This window comes from Schistocerca piceifrons, chromosome 2 (assembly GCF_021461385.2).
Source record: "Schistocerca piceifrons isolate TAMUIC-IGC-003096 chromosome 2, iqSchPice1.1, whole genome shotgun sequence".
Classification (NCBI taxonomy): domain Eukaryota; kingdom Metazoa; phylum Arthropoda; class Insecta; order Orthoptera; family Acrididae; genus Schistocerca; species Schistocerca piceifrons.
In genome coordinates, this window is record NC_060139.1 from 186,223,471 (window position 1) to 186,243,499 (window position 20,029).

At 39.7% G+C, this 20,029-nt stretch overlaps 2 protein-coding genes across 7 annotated transcripts in view; one reads left to right on the forward strand and one right to left on the reverse strand.

Moving 5' to 3' along the window:
• The window catches only part of LOC124777127 (apoptotic chromatin condensation inducer in the nucleus), a 111,745-nt gene extending 102,227 nt beyond the window's left edge, over positions 1-9,518 (forward strand). For 3 of the 4 annotated variants that reach the window (XM_047252415.1, XM_047252416.1, XM_047252417.1), the window contains exon 13: positions 6,907-9,518. In XM_047252415.1, coding sequence (XP_047108371.1) covers positions 6,907-7,128 — 222 coding nt within the window. In that variant the 3' untranslated portion in view covers positions 7,129-9,518. The remainder of the gene's footprint in view (positions 1-6,906) is intronic. The other variant, XR_007015689.1, reaches the window with a different exon arrangement.
• LOC124777129 (tetratricopeptide repeat protein 32-like) overlaps positions 8,649-20,029 on the reverse strand; it is a 66,761-nt gene continuing 55,380 nt past the window's right edge. For all 3 annotated transcript variants that reach the window (XR_007015690.1, XM_047252421.1, XM_047252420.1), the window contains one exon: positions 8,649-8,847. Coding sequence is in view for 2 of the 3 variants with exons in the window: in XM_047252421.1 (XP_047108377.1) it covers positions 8,726-8,847 (122 nt within the window). In the remaining variant the exon portion in view is untranslated. The remainder of the gene's footprint in view (positions 8,848-20,029) is intronic.

Sequence of the window (20,029 nt, forward strand, 5' to 3'; positions counted from 1 at the left end):
AACAGCAAATCCTCTCCAACCCAAACTTCTTTCCAATGTTTTATTTACCGATGAATGCTCCTTCTCAAACAAAGGACAGGTAAATACAAGGAAGCGAGGGGACTCTCCTGTGTGCGCCCCCTCCCCTCCTTTTTTTAAGATGGTCAGCCAGTCACATCTCCATCTAGTTATTTTAGCTCTTATTCTGCATTACGTGTGTTTTTCATTACAGTTTTAACACATTTCAGGGATTTTACATAACCTTAATGGATGTCAGATAGTGTGCTTGTCAGGGTGACCATGAATAAGGTTGGGAGAATGAGTGTAGTTTCATAGGTTTAGTCTTCAGTGATGAAATTTTTAGCCTAGTAGAAGCTGTTCCTGTTTTACACACAGTGCTTTGTACAGGTTGTCCCATTTATCTTGACCACCATAAATAACTGTTTGTCCAGATGCAAATTACAAAATTTTTCAAGCAAATGTTCTTTAGCCATCAGGGGGACATCAAGCAGCATGATTGCCTTCATTGTAGTTCCCCCCACCCCCTCCCCAGATACGACTTTTTTGAATGGCACCCTGTATTTTTTATTGAAAAGGTCTTGCAAGCTGAAGTTAATAAAAAATAATAATGGAATGTAGTCAAATTAAAGGAAATGAGACACTTAAAAGTAGTGGATAAGTTTTGCCAATTGAGCAGCAAAATAACTGACTATGGCCAAAATAGAGAAATTTAAAATGCAGAATGGCAATAGCAAGAACATCATTTCTGTAAAAAAGGAAATCGGTAACATTCAAACATAAAGAAATGAAACGTGGATGATAATCAATGGTGACAAGAAGTGAATAAAAGTTTTTGAAATGTACTACAGAAAGATATTGCAGATTCAGGGTTGGTTGCACATGCATTATCTCCGATGGCTATCGAGAGCACTAGTTTTGACCTATTTGACTGGAGATTGTGCCTCTGGTAAGTAGTAGTGCTGACAGCTGCTTTGTTGTCAGACATTGTTCTTTAATAACAAGTTAAGATGTTCCAGCTTGGATTTCAGTTGGTCATACGCAAGTTCTTGGCTCTCTTAATAATGTTCTAGGCAGCTAGCTGTGCTAGGTGATGAAATAACTGATCCTTCAGTGCCTGTACCTTTTTGGATGCAGGGAGGGGGGGGACTTGGATTTTTACACTAACTTGAATAATTGAATTTAATGTGCTTGAAGCATTATAGAGGGGAATGTATTTATGTGTGTGTTATTAAAATGTAAACGTTCAGAGAGAGAGGGATAGAGAAAGTGAGTCAGTTTTTTTTAGAGGTAAGATTTAAATTCATATTTGACGTCTAAAGTGTTTTTACTTTAAAAAAGAAAATTACCAGCATGGTGTTAGAGAGCTGCATAGTAACATAAACATAAATATTGGTTTCTGTATACGTTTGGAAAATATTATGCAAAAAAACTGTGCACAGAGTTGTTTGTCACTAAACATTCTAAATCATAGAAATGAAAATCTTCGACTGTACGCTTCCATGCAAATGTTGTGCTACACAGTGGTGTACAGTAAATTCCTTATTTCACCAAATTTGTTGCTAACTGAATTTGGATTTCTTATGCTAGTCATTTCCTGAAGGATATTCCTCGACACTAGATATTTAAAAATTGAATCCAACCTACTGAAAACTAGTAACTCAAACTCTCTTAAATTATTTTATTCAATATCTTCAGAATAGCATGTGTTGACCAAAGCCTCATTAGAGTTCATTTCACATACAGTGAAAAACTTTTCCTCCATTTGAAAGAAGAGGGCACTACATTCTCACAATTTAGTACTGCATTTACCTTAGTATACGATGGGCCCGAGTATAAGACAACCCCCTTTTTTAATAGGCTCCTAGAGAAAAATTTATTACCGTCATGTTTTGACTAATCAAGATTACGAACTGTTTTATTGACAAAGTACACACATCAAAAAAAGTTTTGCATCACTTCGGTTCCGAGAGTTCCGGAACCTGTACAGAAAATTTGAAGAGACATCAACATAAACATCATTTCCGTCCTTTTTATTGCTCATGGAAACCATACATTTCATGTTGTACCATCATACAGCAAGACCTTCTGAGGTGGTGGCCCAAATTGCTATAATACCCAGTAGCACGTCCTCTTGCATTGATGCATGCCTGTATTCGTCGTGGCATACTATCCACAAGTTCATCAAGGCACTGTTAGTCCAAATTGTCCCTTTCCTCAAAGGCGATTTGCCATAGATCCCTCAAGAGTGGTTGGTGGGTCACACTATCCATAAACAGCCCTTGTCATTGTATCCCAGGCACAATGATCGAAGCATAAGAAATTAATTAAAATTTGTGCTGCGGCCAGGACTCGAACCCGGGTCTTCTTGCTTGCTAGGCAGAAATGCTAACCATTACACCACTGCAGTACAATGGTCAACATTGTTGCATGAACTACCCAAGTTGAGTGCCCTTCCCTCTTCTGCTTTGATCATTATCGTAGATAATGAAGAGACTTAAATGTCTCAGGGAAACATTTAATTATAAGATCTATAATATCTCCTATGGTACAGGACTTTCCCATTACATCCAACGCTGGGGTGCTATTCCAATGTCGGAGAGCCCTGGCAGTAGTGACAATGTAAGGGAAAATGAGCAGAAGATAGGTTACACTATCGGTCGGAGGATGGCATTCACATATCGTACAGCCGTTACAGTAATTTCCATGACCACCAGCGGCATACGTCGGCCCCACATAATCTACCCCAAAACAACAGGGAACCTCTACCTTGCTGTACTTACTGGAAATTGTGTCCAAGGCGTTCAGCCTGACCGGGTTGCCTCCAAACACATCTCCGACGGTTGTCTGGTTGAAGGCAGATGTGACACTCATCGGTGAAGAGAACTGTCAATCCTGAGCGGTTCATTTGGCATGTTGTTGAGCCCATCTGTATCGCACTGCGTTGTGTCGTGGTTGCAAAGATGGACCTCGTCATTTACATCGGGAGTGAAGTTGCGCATCATGCAGCCTATTGTGCATAGTTTGAGTCATAACACGATGTCCTGTGGCTTCACGGAAAGCCTTATTCAACATGGTGGCATTGCTGTCAGGGTTCCTCCAAGCCATAATACGTAGGTAGCAGTCATCCACTGCAGTAGTAGTCCTTGGGTGGCCTGAGCGAGGCATGTCATCAACAGTTTCTGTCTCTCTGTATCTCCTCCATGTCCGAACAACATCACTTCGAGATGCCTGGGCACTTCCCTTGTTGAGAGCCCTTCCTGGTACAAAATAGCAATGTGGACGCAATCGAACCGTCTAGGCATGGTTGAACTACAGACAACATGAGCTGTGTACCTCCTTCCTGGTAGAATGACTGGAACTGATTGGTTGTCGGATCCCCTCCGTCTAATAGGTGCTGCTCCTGCATGGTTGTTTACATCTTTGGGTGGGTTGTATGACATCTCTGAACAGTCAAAGGGACTGTGTCTGTGATAAGACATCCACAGTTAACATCTTATCATCAGGAGTTCTGGGAATCGGGGTGCTGAAAAACTTTTTTTGATGTGCGTATCTGCCTAAAGCGTTAGCATTATACCTATTCTAAACTCAGATCAATTATTGATTGCCTTCATTTTTGTAATGCAAGGAGAAATAAAATAAACAAAAGACTTAGTTTACATTAATTTTTATCTTCACAACCTATTTTGCTTACTAATCCAGTCGTCCGAAGTGCCACTACTGCTGTGAAATTTATATATATAATTGTTCTCGCAAATATTTGGCTGTTCCTTCTGATTATTTTGTGATTTCTGAGGTTGTGGTTACAGTGGGGCCGGAGGGCACAGCTGTTTTTTGCCAAATACATGTCACATTTCACTTTTATCCTGATGTGAAAATGATACAATGTTTCTTGCTTACAAACATGTTGCCTGCCCACCGCTCTCCCATCGTCTGTGTAGAACCAACAGCTTACATTCCCATCATACCTCAGTCAGCATTGACAACAGTGCTGCAGGAAAGACGTTAAGTACGCCACTGACCCCTATGTAAACTTTTACCATATCTTGCAGAAAAGCATACTTTTCTTGTGTATTTGTCTAATTTTGAATTAAGGCAAACTGCAGTTTAAACATGGCAAATGTTCATAAAAAGCCAAAGTACGCACTGTAGATTCCCTTTGCTTAAAAAGTGTCATAAATGTTTGTATATGATATCCACACATGTATGAGAACTTTTATTGCAAGCTTGTTCAAATAAAATGACAGTTTATAAGATCTTAGGATTTGATGCTATTTCCTCTAGTGTTTCACAAAATTTTTAAATTTCAAGCAGAGCAGCAGTAGATTGTTGTGGTGGGTAGTTTATAGTTTCTTGTGTATCCCTTGCACTAGCGCCATGCGAATAAAATGTCACGTGGTTGTTCGAGCGAGGTCAATACTGTATCAATTGCTTCAGCGTATAGGGAAGTCACGATGCTGTTTGAGCGCGAGTATCATTTGCCCGACCTACCCTTCCAAACTCTTCAAAATATATCTGCATGTGACATCAGTATAGGCAAAGTTTCATTAGTAAATGTAAAATTACCCCTATATGAATCTATTAAACAACCGAAATATGTTGGACTCAGCAGCAATAGTTTAATCTGTGAATATAAGACAACCCTGTGTTTCTCGACTGATAGTTTTGGAAAAAGCCTCATCTTATAATAAATACGGTACATGGTATACAATCTCAGTTGCACTTAACAATTTATTGACGACCAATTTTGGAAGGCGCTTCTCGCCATTTTGCATCTATTACATTTCATGAATTTTAAAAACGGCTTCATGCAAAATCAAACACGGAAAATCCAGGATGGAATGTAACAGTGTTATGAAAAGGATAGTTGCTACTGACCATATAGTGGAGATTTGAGTCGCGACTCAGCATTTCCGCTATATGGGGAGTAGCAACTATCCTTTTCATAATTTTGTTACTTGTCTTCATATGCCTTAATACATTTAGGCCACTTGAGGTGATAATAGCCTATTATTAATGGGAAGTATACATTGCAATGACCACTGTGTTAATTCGTGGCAAATGTTCATTGTAGTGTATATCCGTAAAGAGCAGAAAAATATCCTCTTGCATCAAAGACAGCACAATTGGTAGAACACTGCCCATAGAAGGTGAGGATGACAGTTCTAATCCAGATCTGGCACACTGTTTAAACTTGTCTCGTGTCCGTTAGGCTTCTCCTTTTCTTCTGCCTCTTTAATCATAGACACAGTAAGATCTTCACTTCCTTTCTATGAGATGAGAGCAGTGTAATGCAGGAGAGTTGTGTGCAGTGTTGCCACATTTTGGGAATTAAGTAGATTTCACTGTGCAACCAATACTAATCATTATATTCTGATATTCAATTTTGACTCAAGTCTAGTCTATTTTTTTCTTGTTGTTGCAGTTCCTGTTTAGAAGTTCCCATCGTACACACACTTGTCAGTCTGACATCCTGATAAAAAAAAATTACAAAATAGAATTCGTGTCAGATATCAAGATAGCATACTCTCATCTCCAGATGGATACTAGGTGGTACATGAGCATATTTACAGACAGAACTTTTATGACGTTTCAGTATGTCTATGTGCTACCTAGCATTCACCTCTTACTAACTTCTTTAGTTAGAATCTGTTTCTTTTGAATTTTTGTTGCACTAGAGACTACAATATTGAGCGTTCAAAACAGTCAGCGGAGGAGGAAATAGCCCAAGTGTAGGAAATCATCTTGTAGCTATTTAATCTTTATTGCTCTTGTTTAACGGTGATGGTTCTTGGTCGTTAGAGTGCTAAATAAGACTGAGTCTGTTCAAAACCCAATAATGGCAATAAATAATATCACAGAGGGAAGGATTGACAGTACTTTAGTCACTGACTCCATATGGAACAAAACAAGTAATGGCATATGTATGTCCTGCATTGTGAATCCCCACTGTAACCATCTGTGGTGAGAACGTGTTCCTTACTACTTTGCTTATAATTGGTTTCATAAGTGAGGGAGTGTATCTGATCGCCTCCTTTGCTTCTATAATATTTCAAGCAGCTGCCTTGATGTTTTCCTGTTGACTAAAACTGTCCTGCTTAGGATCAAGGTTTCAGATTGTATCTTCGATCAGTAATGTCTTAAACAAACAAAAAAGACTTAAAATATGTCATTAGGTTATCGACTGCCAGTTCAAAGATTTATTCTTCATATTGGTCTTAAGATTTCTAGGAACTGAATATCATTTGACTTCAGATTGCTTTATGTGAGTAATACTAAGTTGCTACATCAGTAGAGCATCACATTAAGCCAGGCTCAAGTGCCCACCCTTACGCAGGTGTGGGCAAACAGCTGATGAGCTGGCAGTCAGGGAGGAGGGTAGCATATGTGATCGTAAGTGGCCACAGACGCTGGGTAGGAAAATGGCTCAGCAAGCTACAGAACAAGACCTGAACAATTTGCAGTAGCGTCCACATGGTGGATAGACTACCGCGTGCAGCTGCCTTGCGATGTCCAAACCCTATGGGGCAAAGTTGGAACAGTCTCCATTAAACTACAGGTTCCTACATGGTGGAAGAGTGAGCAGATTTTCAAGTTGGAATACTGTGTTCTCCAATGAATTGAACCATGCCCTAGAAAAGAACTGATTTCCTTTCTTTTGTGATAACTAATTTGTGCAAGTTATTACTTCCTGTTTTTCTTTCTTCCTGATGTATAAGATGATATTCTGCTAGATTTTCCTGAGTCAGGTATAAATGATTAGTCAACAAAAAAGCAGATCACAGATCCTTCATGGCATACTGCTAACAATTTTGTCTCTTATTAACAAGACATAACACATCGATTTCATTTTACTCCTATCTTTGATACTGTTTGTACATACAATGACCAAAAAAAATGGTATTTCAGATAGTGGTGAAGGAAGAAATGAGGCGCAAGCACATGGCGGAACACGAGCGCCGTATGGCAGAAATGCGGAAAGCAGAACGTGAAAGGGAGAGGGAACGTGCACGAGCTCAGCAGAGGCCCCACCGCCGAAGTGGTGGTGGAGCTGGTGACAGAGACAGAGACAGGGAGAGGGACCGCCGGTCTGGACGGCGACGCTCTGCCAGTGGTTCACCTAAGAAATAAAGAGTGAGGCGCTGTCTGGTGACACAGACAGCCAGCAGGAGAACTGGCATGACTAAGTCTTGGCAGATATAGGTCTCCCAGGCCACAACACGGGGCCCACTCGCGCTCGTCTGGAGGGTCCCCAATGGTCGGTTATCACGTAAAAAGTGTTTCTCAAATCATTGTTTACATCTTCATAAATTCTTGATAATTGTTTTGCTTTATGATACATTCTAATTCCATCTTTTGGTATGTCAGCATATTAGTATTTTTTGCTTTATCTTAGCTACAAAGTTAGTTTCTGAAATGATGTTTTCATCATATTCTTCAGTCACAGATAGACAGGCCTTTGATGCGTGTGTTTTTAAACCAATCTTCTATTCTTAGTTATAGGTCGTGTCAGTATCTTTGTTGTAAATACAATAGACCATAACATTTCAAAGTTAGTACTGGTTTTGCTCACATTTGCACGAGTATTGAGTAAGATAATTTTTCAGATGACTTATTTGACTGCTTAAACTGACGAATGACTGGTTGACCTCTTGACTTATCCTGGGATATGCTTTCCACTGCCTGTTGTATTATTGAAGAAGTTTCAGCATTTTATTTTCAGGTTCAACGAAGAATTGGTGATGAGAATTATGATCTCGCGGGTGCTGATTACTTTTTGTCTTATTAGGGGACACAGCAATCAGCCCCCTCTAAGATCTTGGGGGGATGGTGTATGGGCCCAGTCCTTTGGGTGTCTGTGCTGACAAGATTAGTAAAGGATAAACATCGGACGTGTGTTCCACGCTGTAATGGTCTCAGAAGACAGCAGCGAAAAATCGTCGGGAAATGGAAAGAATTTTACCTGTTGCTTCTCCGGCAGTAACAATTCTCCATCAGTTTGAAGATAGGCAACTCAAACGTTATCAAAGTTTAGAAGATATGTGGTGTCACTGTGGCAAGAAGTGATTTGCTTAATATGTTTGAAAGAAGATATTCATCATTGAAATGTTGCTGTGGCTATAGACCATGAGGTGACAGATGTGTGCAGATTCTAACAAGGCACTTCTTTTGAGCATCTCTTCAATCTGTATAGCTTCTTGTGTTGCCACAGTGCAAATATAGTGCCTAAAATTCTAACAGCTACTTCTTTGGTAATCTTTGAGACTGTGTCAAAATGCAAATGTTAGGAAGCATCATCAGGTACCTTATCTTCTTGTAAATAAATTTGTCAAAAGCACAACATGTTAGTTGTGTTGATACAAATATTTGTTTTAATCTTTTGATCTCTAAAAAATATTGGAACATTTTACTCTCCTAGCTAAAAATTAAAAAAAAAAAGTTTTAGCTCCAGCGGTTATAAAAAGTGGGTGCACTTTCGCCTAATAACACCAATATAGTGAAACAATACAATTCAAAAATATTGTGTAAATCAACAGTGCTTGTTTTGTAAATGTATATATATGTTTGTGGGGGAAAAAATTCAGCATCATGGCAATACCTTGTCTTATAAACATTTAATTGTGCCTTTGATGATGAATGAAAAATATGCATTTCAGTTACAAATTTATTTGTATTGCAAATTATTACATGGATTGTCAAGCAGATTGAATTTTAATACAAAAGAATATTATTTTGCAATTACTTGATTTTTCTTTGTAAGGCAAGCAGTTAGTCCTTCTGCAAATTCTCCATTTTTTGCTTCCAGTCTTACAGCCTGTTCCATGTCTGTCAGTGCATCCTCAAACTTTCCTGCACGTACATCAAAATAAAATTAATGAAATTCTTATATTAACATGTACAATGAGAATATCATATTATGGTTCACTAATGGGTGCAAGAAAAAATGAAAATCCAAATTATGTATTGTGTGTGTGCCACATGTTTCATTTATAACAGTGTGTGCCTATTACTTTTTTCCAATTACTCTTTTGTCTTAAGATGAAGTTATCTATGAGCTGTACTTTGATAGCAGTTAAATGGGATGGCACCAAAACATACAAAGATCTTAAGTTATTTTGTTGTAAAATTGTTCCATTTTCTCATCATATACATGCTAACTTGCAGAGTATCTTTGCTAGCCTTCCAGTTACCTAAATCTGAAAACCTGTCATAGTATTCATAGGTTTTCCACTAAGGGTATTTAAAACAAGTGATTGTATGCAAATGACTAATTCACTGCTGTCTTAAAGTTAGCAGTTAAGCTATTTGGTATAAAAGCTGCATTAACAGAATCTGACAGAGCAGACAGGTGACAGGATTTTGAGGCTAATTTTAATCAAGGTTTTGGATGGTTATCATAAAATTAGGGTACCAAATATGTAATAGCAACCAATGCCTAACTCTGACAGACATAAATAGCACAGAAAACATTCAGGGATATGAAATGACAATAAAGCATGTTAGAAGAACCATCTCCAACAAACTGTGTGCTTATTTCATTAGTTCCTGGAAAGAAGCATTTTCCACTATAATTATTATATGCTGACCACTTAATTACATTTATTTGTAATACTGTAGGAAAACTCACTACTTTGTCAAAATTTCCAGGTTTTTCAATATTGTTGGGGGCTTCTGTTTGGGGATCTCCTGCATAGGAGACATCATCAAAGAAAATCCGAATAGACATGTTACACTAAATTAGTGATAGCCTATTTCAAACATCTTTTTTGCTAATGGTGTCACCTCAGCAGGAGAGAAAATTTTGCCTTAATACAGTTCTACTAGTGCTGTCGAGTAGCTCCAAAAACATGGAATAGTAAACGCACAAATGGTGAGGAGGGTGGACTCGTGCCTGGATGAAATTATATTTTGCCAACATTGTTTCAGCTATGCTGCAGGAGTTAGCCATACCAGGATGGTATCCTGATCCCTCCCCATGCAATTTCCGTATTTTTAGTGCCCTGAAGAAAGACATTTGTGGCTGTCGATGTGCTTTGAATGAAGAGGTGCATGCCTGGGTACAATCCTGGTCCTGTAAGCAACTTCAAACCTTTTTATGTGAAGACACACTGACCTTGTCTCACAGTTGGAGAAAGTATTAACAGATATGGCAATTACTTTTTTCATCTGCCTCATTTTCATTTGACTGCCCCTTATAATTACTCTTCTGCACATATACATGCAACCTCTACCAATCTGTGTAACTGTAGCACAAGGTTGCTGTCCCACTCACACATTATTCCATTCTTGATCCCCAGTATGTGGTAGTATTTCAATTACATGAACTTCTAAACCTTTTAATTAATGTTTATGGTAAGTCCATGACCCCATGCCTGGCCACAAAACAGAATTGACTATCTCCGTTTACCAGGTACTATCTAAGTCTGGAAGTACTGCTTCTTTAATTCTCAAAAAGGACAGTTTTCATTGTTTGTGGCATGTTCTGTTTCTGAGTAATCTCTATAATGGCCAACTTGGGAGGGCGGTGGAGCTGTGTCTGACATTTACTCTCTTTACACATCTCCTTGATTGCAGTTAAGTGTCTCGCAAATGTATGGTTTATGAGCCATCTTAGGCACAGTCACTTTTTATGATACAATCATTACTAGTTTCAGCCCACAATGCCACCTTCAGATGTTATGGTGGACAAATGTTCATGTGATGGCAAACTGATCACAATACAAAAATCAGCAAGTGTACATCCCCCCCCCCCCCCTTACTCTCTGCACTGGATGTGCAGATCTGTAAAGACAATTCTTTATTAGTAAAAATCATAAAATTGTTGAAGTTATAAAATTTTTGTCTGTTGTTTTTAGAATAAAAAAGTAGAATACAGGTCATTGAAGTAGTAAAACCATATTTAAAACAGAGTAAGGGCTTTGTTATAAAACGGAAACAGGAGTGATCAGTTTGGAACAATTTCCAATAGCTGATTGCACTGCTCTTCAGGCTGCAAGTCATTCACATCAGTGACCATAATCTCAGAAGAGATTATCCAGCTGACAAGATCGACATTCCACTGCAGATCACTGCCTCCACCTTTGTTGATTGGGTCTGGATGGGAATATTTTAATAAATCAAACGCAGAAATAATGCTTAAAATGTGATCTTTAATTACCAATTTTCACTTTTCCACATAATCACCAGCCAATTGGATACATTTCTGCCAACGATGAACAAGTTTTCTGAAGCTGTCACGGAAGAAGTCAAAACTTTCCGCAACCACAGTCTCTGTTCTTTCAACGTCTTCATCAGAAGCATAATGATGTCCCCGCAAATCGTCTTTCATTATCAGGAACAGGCAGAAGTCAAACAGTGCTAAATTCCTGGCAAATTTCAAGTCAGTGCACTTTCATTTTAGGAGTCAGCATCCGGGGTACCCATCGTGCACAGATCTTCAGATAGCCAAGCAAATCAATAATGTGACCCACACATTCCTGCGAAATGCCAATTGTGCTTGCACTTTCTGTCTGAGTCAATCTGTCAACATTTTGCTTGTGAAACTGTGTGGTTGCTGTCACAGCAACGCTTAGTCACGCAGGTCAGATGTTCAAGCATCAACATATCAACAGTGTCATCATAAACTGCTTTCATTCTCCCTTTGGGGTGACACCTTCTGCTGTCAAGAATTCAATGACTCCACATTGCTTAAATCGCACTGACTGACCATCTGCAGTGTTCCATACATTACACTACAACAATACAACTGTTCAACGCTAAGGCTTCCCGTCAACTGGAGCTGTAGAGAAGATGCTACGGAACAAGCCAGTACCTGCCGCATACTAGTGCTGCCAACTGTTAGAGTGTTACAAATGTGGAGGCATTACTTTTCAGTCATCCCTCAGAATATCATGATTTCTGGTAATATGTTCAGTTTCACACTGCATGAACATTAGTTCACAGAGTACTGCCCACCTGAAGACAGCGCCGCCATTGTGTGCTAAACCCAGTAATGATTGTATCAGAAAAATGATTTGTGTCAAAAATCAAATAAAGCTCATAAATCAGTCACTTATATCCTTCAACAGAATGTTTCTTCTTTTCCAGTGTACTTTGCCACATTGGCAGGGGATGCAGTAGACTTGTCTCGTGGAGGCCCAAATCAAATCACACAGATGCCACTAAAGCCAAGGTCTTGAGTGATGGGTGGAACACTATTTGATGATGTGCCACCCTAGGATCCTGCTGATCTTATTCATTGTATTGCCTGCATATGAAGTGTGGCTCAGTCTCCTGCTCATCTTGCTCTCAAGTTAGCATTACCTTCCACAAAATGTGAGTTGTATTTGCATGTTGTGACAACCATTGCTTTTAAATGGGATTTTCAAGTATTTGAGCTCTTTCTGGTAAGCCCTGTGTTTCAGTTTAAGTTGGGCTCTGCAATGGATGGTTTGGCAGAGCTGTGTGTGACAAATGCTCGTGACACTTATCCTCAAAGAAAGGTTACAAGCAGACTTCATGAACATATTCAAAAGAAATGTTTATAACAACCAGCAAGTACATAGCACTTTCCAACAGCCAGCAACAAGAAGAGACACCAAGACAATAGCATTCATGGGCAGTGTTATAAATGAGGTCAGCAGGATACTAGGAATGCATAACATCAAGTGTGTTCCAAGCATGTCCACAACCTTACTTTACGAAGGGGCACAAAAAAAATAAAAATAAATAAAGCTATATATTTTCAAATTGTTTACAAAACAATCTTATCTCCTTCAAAATACCCTCCATTACAACTAACATGTTTGTCCCACTGTTCAAAACCTTTTGTGTAGCCATCCTCAAAATGGTTGATAGCTTTTTTTTTTTTTCTCCTTGACTTCAGTGTTGTCAAATCATTGTCCTTTCATGCCCCTTTCCACGTGTTGAAATAAGAAAAAGTTGCATGGAGCCAGGTCAGGTGAGTAAGATGCTTGGGTCACCAGAATCATGCCATTTTTAGCCAAAAACTAACAGATGGTTGTGTGTGTGTGCAGGTGTGGTGTTGTGGAAGAACCAGTCTCCTGTCTGCCACAAATCTGGTCTTTTTTGTTGAACACAGAGCTCCAAGATAACCCACTAATCTCTAACAGTTGATCAATTGTCCGACAGTGTGAACACAAGCTCTCGAAGTTTGTCAATTCGGGTAGTTGATGGATGTCCAGAATTAGGTTTGTCATCAATCGACATGTTGCCATTTTTGAATCCAGCAAACTACTCGTACACTTGAGTTTTTCCCATAGCACCACCTTGGTAAGCTGTTTTCGACATTAAAACAGTTTCAGCAGCATTTCTTATGAGGAGAAAATAAATTTTCATAACTGCATGTTGTTCACTTAAACTTGGCATAATAGAAAACAGAACAAGAACAAAAGAGCACTGCAAATGAACAGAACAAACCAGGTCTACAACACAGGCAGCTCTGAACTGGCAATGAGTTGCACTGTACACGCCTAGCAGCAGAAATGTGTGCTGCACAAGCTCCACCCACAGCAGTGTTATTTCGGTGTTTTTTTACCCTTCGTATATTAGGATCTGTGAGAGAATCTGGGCCTCTGCAAATCAAGTTCACTGCATCCTCTGCCAATGCGGCAAAGTGTCTAGACGATATTCAGCATTGAAGAGAGCGACGGAGTGTGAAAGTCGTACTGGACTCCACCAAATCAGCCATTTCTGAGCATTTTAAAAAACTGGACACACTATAGACTATGTAAACAATACTTTCTAAATACAGGGTGTACATAAAAGTCCGGGAACACACTCAATTATTTATTGAACAAGAACTAAACATTGTACAGATGTCATACATATTACATTTTGAAGAGAAACACTGAAAGTTTTTTTACAAACATTTCGAGTTCATGGGATAAATGGCATACCGATTTCTTTGGACTCCTTACAAATCTCTCTCGTATGCACACCACTTTCACTTCACTCACACTGGGATTTGCCGGGCACAAGCAACCTGTCGCAACGAATTTGTTGTGCCAGTGGTTGGTGGCTTCTTACCATACTTGGTTCTAAACATCCATTGAACAGCTGTAGCACACTTGTTTTTGTCGAGCTCCAACACTCACAAAGCTCGCTCCACACCTCAACTCACCATGTTTGCGACTAGCATTGACTATCAGCAAATTACCAAACTACCTATGCTGTGGCAGTATACATGGAGGAGGAGGAGGGGCGGGGGGGGGGGGGGGTGTTCTCTTCAAAATGACACGTATAATATCTGTACAATGTTTGGTTCATGTGCAATTAATAATTGAAAGTGTTCCTGGATTTTATGAACACCCTGTATGTGTGCTTAAAGAAAAAGCCCAAATCTGACTTGAGTGTTACCTAATAAACATGGACATCTTAGCATAATGATTCCTTTGCTTGGCATAAAGAGCACAGTGTGTGAACTTTCAGCAACTGAGTCTTTGACCATGGCACCCATTGCCTAAAGGTGAGGGCATCAATAAGAAATAGAAAACAATGCCCCAGTGAACCAGTACATTCTTCATCAACAGTTATGTGAAAATGGCATCAAGTCCCATTGTTGAAAATGTGTGCAGAGAGCCAATTATTAAACTGGGTAGAACACACCTGAAAAGAACTTATATATATCTAAATTCACCAGTAGAACAAAGTCAGACCAAATGTGACATCTGAAATGCTTTAAACATGTAAAGGTATTAAGGCAAAAATAAAACACTTTAGAGCATCAGTGAGAGCACACACTTTAAGAGGTAGTATGCATGTTAAATGGTTTGTGTAGAGAATCATCGCCAACACATACATTTTCTCAAAATGGTGCTTAGGACATGCGGAGAATTTCCCACACTGTCTTTGCATCAGCAAGAAATAAACAGTACAATTGGTCATACAAAACGTGATTCCAAACCCAAGCCTCCTTCAGACAATAAATACAGTGCCCTTTGAGACCAGATGTGGAAAACAATTTCTGGAGTATTTCACAATACCCAAATATTTTGCGAAAGTAGAAAGTATAAAAATGTTCCATTATTTCTTTTCTTTTATTCAATGCTCAAAGTGGTGATGACATTGAATGACTTTTAGAAACTTTATCATTGACTGCTTTGTTCATTCATTTCCGATAAGGTGATGGTGCATGCATTAATATACAGACTTTCAATTTTACTTGTATTGTTGGTCATTGTGGCAGCTAATGTAATTAACTGTTCACTACAGAATAAAATCTAAAGCTACACACACTGCAAGCCACTGTGTGGTGTATGGCAGAGGGTACCATGTACAAATGGAGCGAGCAGAGGAGGACTACCAATATGCCTCTATATGAGGACTAATTTCAGTTACCTTTTCTACAGTGTTGTTATACAAAATGTATGTTGGCAGCAGTAGAATCTTTCTGCAGTCATCTGCAAATGCCCATTCTCTAAATACTCTCAGTAGTGTTTTACAAAAAGAATGTGTTTCATCCAGGGATTCCCATTTGAGTTGATGAAGCACCTCCATTTCTACTTGTTGATCAACCGTATTAGCCACAAACATAGCGACATGCCTCTGAATTGTTTTGACATCTTGCTTGATGGGGACCCCAAACACTTTTGCTGTACTTGAGAATGCGTCACAAGCAGCCTATATACGGTCTCCTTTGCAAATGAACTACACTTTCATAAAACTCTCCCAATAAACCAAAGTCGACCATTCTTCTCTACTAGTCTTTATGTGCTCATTCCACTTCACATCACTTTGCAGCATTATGCCTAGATATGTAATAGATACGACAGTGAGCAGCACACATCTCATTGAAACATTATGCAGTTGTTTTTCCTACTCATCTGCATCAGCTCACATTTTTCTACATTTAGAGCTAGCTGCTATTCATCACACCACATAGAAACTTTGTGTAAGCCATCCTGCATCCTCCTACAGTCACTCAACGATGATACTTTCCTGTATACTACTACGTCATCAGCAAAGAGTCGCAGATTGCTGTTCATCCTGTCTGACACAGAAGCTGAGAAGAGAAATCACAACAACTGTCATATGTTCATAAAGCAGGAAAATTAGATTGAGGAAAACCAATAACAGACACAATTGCTGACCATTACTTACTTCAGGGGTAAAAGGTATAGTACTTGGGTGTTTATCAGCATTACTACATAATATAAAATTTCAAATTAAACTTCTTACCAATATTGACAAACAAATGTTAACGGATTGTAAATACATTTAACAACACAAGTCAGCAAATTTTGACTTTTTGTTTGGAGGTTGCATAAAAATATGAATTCCTAACCAATTGATTGTGCTGATCACGAATGTGAAGCCCGTTTCTTTACAGTGCTTCAGCTTTTCTTACCATCATCGACATCTTTACCCAATGAAAGGAAGATGGAAGTGAAATGGTAAAAGGAAAAAAGGTAACTTGGACAAAGCAAATATGGTAATTTGGATGCTTTCCAAGTGGAGATATTGCCTCTCTTTACATTTGCCCGTGAATGAATGCTTGTGCCCTTCCTCCTGCGTGTCACTTCTTCATGTGTGATTCGCCACCGGCATTCAGACATCATATTTATTCGCCAACAACCTTGATAATGTTCCAGAGTTTTACGTTCCTAGTGGAAGCATTCACCATGTTCCTCTGGCATTTAGCTCAATTGTTCTGAAAATTGTCTATGTACGACATTAGAAAATTTAGTTTTAGGGAGATCTTGCAACCTGTCTGCTTAAATGAACTGTAAGATAACCTTTCACTATTTCCTTGTAATCGGGCTGCTTATTGTGGCCCATGGAAATGATGCACATTTTTTAAACTTCCCCAAGCTTGCCATTTTATTTCTATCATTGTAATTTCAAAGTGTTCATCAGACATCAATTTACATACATCCAATCGAACAAATATCCTTCCTTTCAACTATGCAGCCGACAGATTTGAGAATTGACATACAGGTAAGCAGCCGACAAATTTGAGAATTGGCATACAGGTATTGGAAACAGCTTCCTGTTTTATCCAGTGCTTTCACGTACATCCTCTCAGGCCCCACTCTCCTGCTTCAATGGTCACGATATGCACTGCTGCTCAATTGATTGAGAGAGTATGGGACCAAATGGTGAGGTCATCAGTCCCACATAAGAAAGAGGGTATGCTAAAAGTGGATGGATTCAGTCAGAAGAGTCACATTATAAAAGAATGAACATTAAACACACACAGTAAAAGCATTAAAGGTGAGACAAAATCTAAAAACCGGAAAAAAAAGGGGGGGCGGTCATGGGGTCACAGACCGTGAAGACTGCAAAAGGAGTCCCAACCACAACTAACCTGCCCCTGGTCCAAGACTAAAGGAGAACCTTATATCTGGTATGGCCAATATGTAAACAGCATAAAACAGTGGACTCCTTCTGAGAGGGGTGGAAAGAAGTGCCCCAAACTGTAGTAGACTCCTTGATGGTGCGGAGTTTATTACTGTGCGCAGTAGTGCTACAGATGGCATTCCACTGTTTGGCAAAGAGCAATTTGACGTAGATCCACATGGGATAAGTATCTGCTTCTCTAGCCAAACCAATTCATTCCCTAGGATTCCCACATGACTTGGGACCTAGAGAAAGACGACTGAATAGGCAGCATGCTCAAGAGCAGAGAGAAGGTCATGGATGGCAGAGACCAAGGGGTGATGAGAGTAGCATCGATCAATAGCCTGCAGGCTGCTCATGGAGTCGGAACAAATTAAAACACTATGGAGGGAGGCCTGAGAAACAAAAAGGAGGGCCCTGTGAATGGCTAGAAGCTCTGATGTAAATACACTACGTGATCCTGGCAACAAATGGTGCTCGAAGCCGGTAGGAGACATGAAAGCGTATCCCACCTTATCAGTAGTCTTAGAACCATCATGTGTAAAAGATGGTGGCACCCTGGAACTCTGCAAGGATGGCACATACAAGATGCCGAAAAACCATAGAAGCAACAGAGACCTTAGGACTCTGGAAGAGATCGGTCCTAATCCGTGGGGGTGGGGGGGAAGGCGGGGGGGGGGGGGGGTTTATGGGAGGAAAGACACGGGGTGCAGTCCAGTGAGTGCAGATGGAGATCCCGGCAGCAGAGAGTACTGAGACATTGTTGTGGTCTTCAGTCCTGAGACTGGTTTGATGCAGCTCTCCATGCTACTCTATCCTGTGCAAGCTTCTTCATCTCCCAGTACCTACTGCAACCTACATCCTTCTGAATCTGCTTAGTGTATTGATCTCTTGGTCTCCCTCTACGATTTTTACCCTCCACGCTGCCCTCCAATGCTAAATTTGTGATCCCTTGATGCCTCAAAACATGTCCTACCAACCGATCCCTTCTTCTAGTCAAGTTGTGCCACAAACTTCTCTTCTCCCCAATCCTATTCAATACCTCCTCATTAGTTATGTGATCTACCCACCTTATCTTCAGCATTCTTCTGTAGCACCACATTTCGAAAGCTTCTATTCTCTTCTTCTCCGAACTTGTTATCGTCTATGTTTCACTTCCATACATGGCTACACTCCATACAAATACTTTCAGAAACGATTTCCTGACACTTAAATCTATACTTGATGTTAACAAATTTCTCTTCTTCAGAAACGATTTCCTTGCCATTGCCAGTCTACATTTTATATCCTCTCTACTTCGACCATCATCAGTTATTCTACTCCCTAAATAGCAAAACTCCTTTACTACTTTAAGTGTCTCATTTCCTTAATCTAATCCCCTCAGTATCACCCGATTTAATTTGACTACATTCCATTATCCTCGTTTTGCTTTTGTTGATGTTCATCTTATATCCTCCTTTCAAGACACTGTCCATTCCGTTCAACTGCTCTTCCAAGTCCTTTGCTGTCTCTTGACAGAATTACAATGTCATCGGCGAACCTCAAGGTTTTTATTTCTTCTCCATGAATTTTAATACCTACTCCGAATTTTTCTTTTGTTTCCTTTACTGCTTGCTCAATATACAGATTGAACAACATCGGGGAGAGGCTACAACCCTGTCTCACTCCCTTCCCAACCACTGCTTCCCTTTCATGCCCCTCGACTCTTATAACTTGCATCTGGTTTCTGTACAAATTGTAAATAGCCTTTCGCTCCCTGTATTTTACCCCTGCCATCTTCAGAATTTGAAAGAGAGTATTCCAGTTAACGTTGTCAAAAGCGTTCTCTAAGTCTACAAATGCTAGAAACGTAGGTTTGCCTTTCCTTAATCTTTCTTCTAAGATACGTCGTAGGGTCGGTATTGCCTCACGTGATCCAACATTTCTACAGAATCCAAACTGATCTTCCCCGAGGTCGGCTTCTACCAGTCTTTCCATTTGTCTGTAAAGAATTTGCGTTAGTATTTTGCAGCTGTGACTTATTAAACTGATAGTTCGGTAATTTTCACATCTGTCAACACGTGCTTCCTTTGGGATTGGAATTATTATATTCTTCTTGAAGTCTGAGGGTATTTTGCCTGTCTCATACATCTTGCTCACCAGATGGTAGAGTTTTGTCAGGACTGGCTCTCCCAAGGCCGTCAGTAGTTCCAATGGAATGTTGTCTACTCCCGGTGCCCTGTTTCGACTCAGGTCTTTCAGTGCTCTGTCAAACTCTTCACGCAGTATCTTATCTCCCATTTCATTTTCATCTACATCCTCTTCCATTTCCATAATATTGTCCTCAAGTACATCGCCCTTGTATAAACCCTCTATATACTCCTTCCACCTTTCTGCTTTCCCTTCTTTGCTTAGAACTGGGTTGCCATCTGAGCTCTTGATATTCATACAAGTGGTTCTCTTCTCTCCAAAGGTCTCTTTAATTTTCCTGTAGGCAGTATCTATCTTACCCCTAGTGAGACAAGCCTCTACATCCTTACATTTGTCCTCTAGCCATCCCTGCTTAGCCATTTTGCACTTCCTGTCGATCTCATTTTTGAGACGTTTGTATTCCTTTTTGCTTGCTTCATTTACTGCGTTTTTATATTTTCTCCTTTCATCAATTAAATTCAATATTTCTTCTGTTGCCCAAGGATTTCTATTAGCCCTCGTC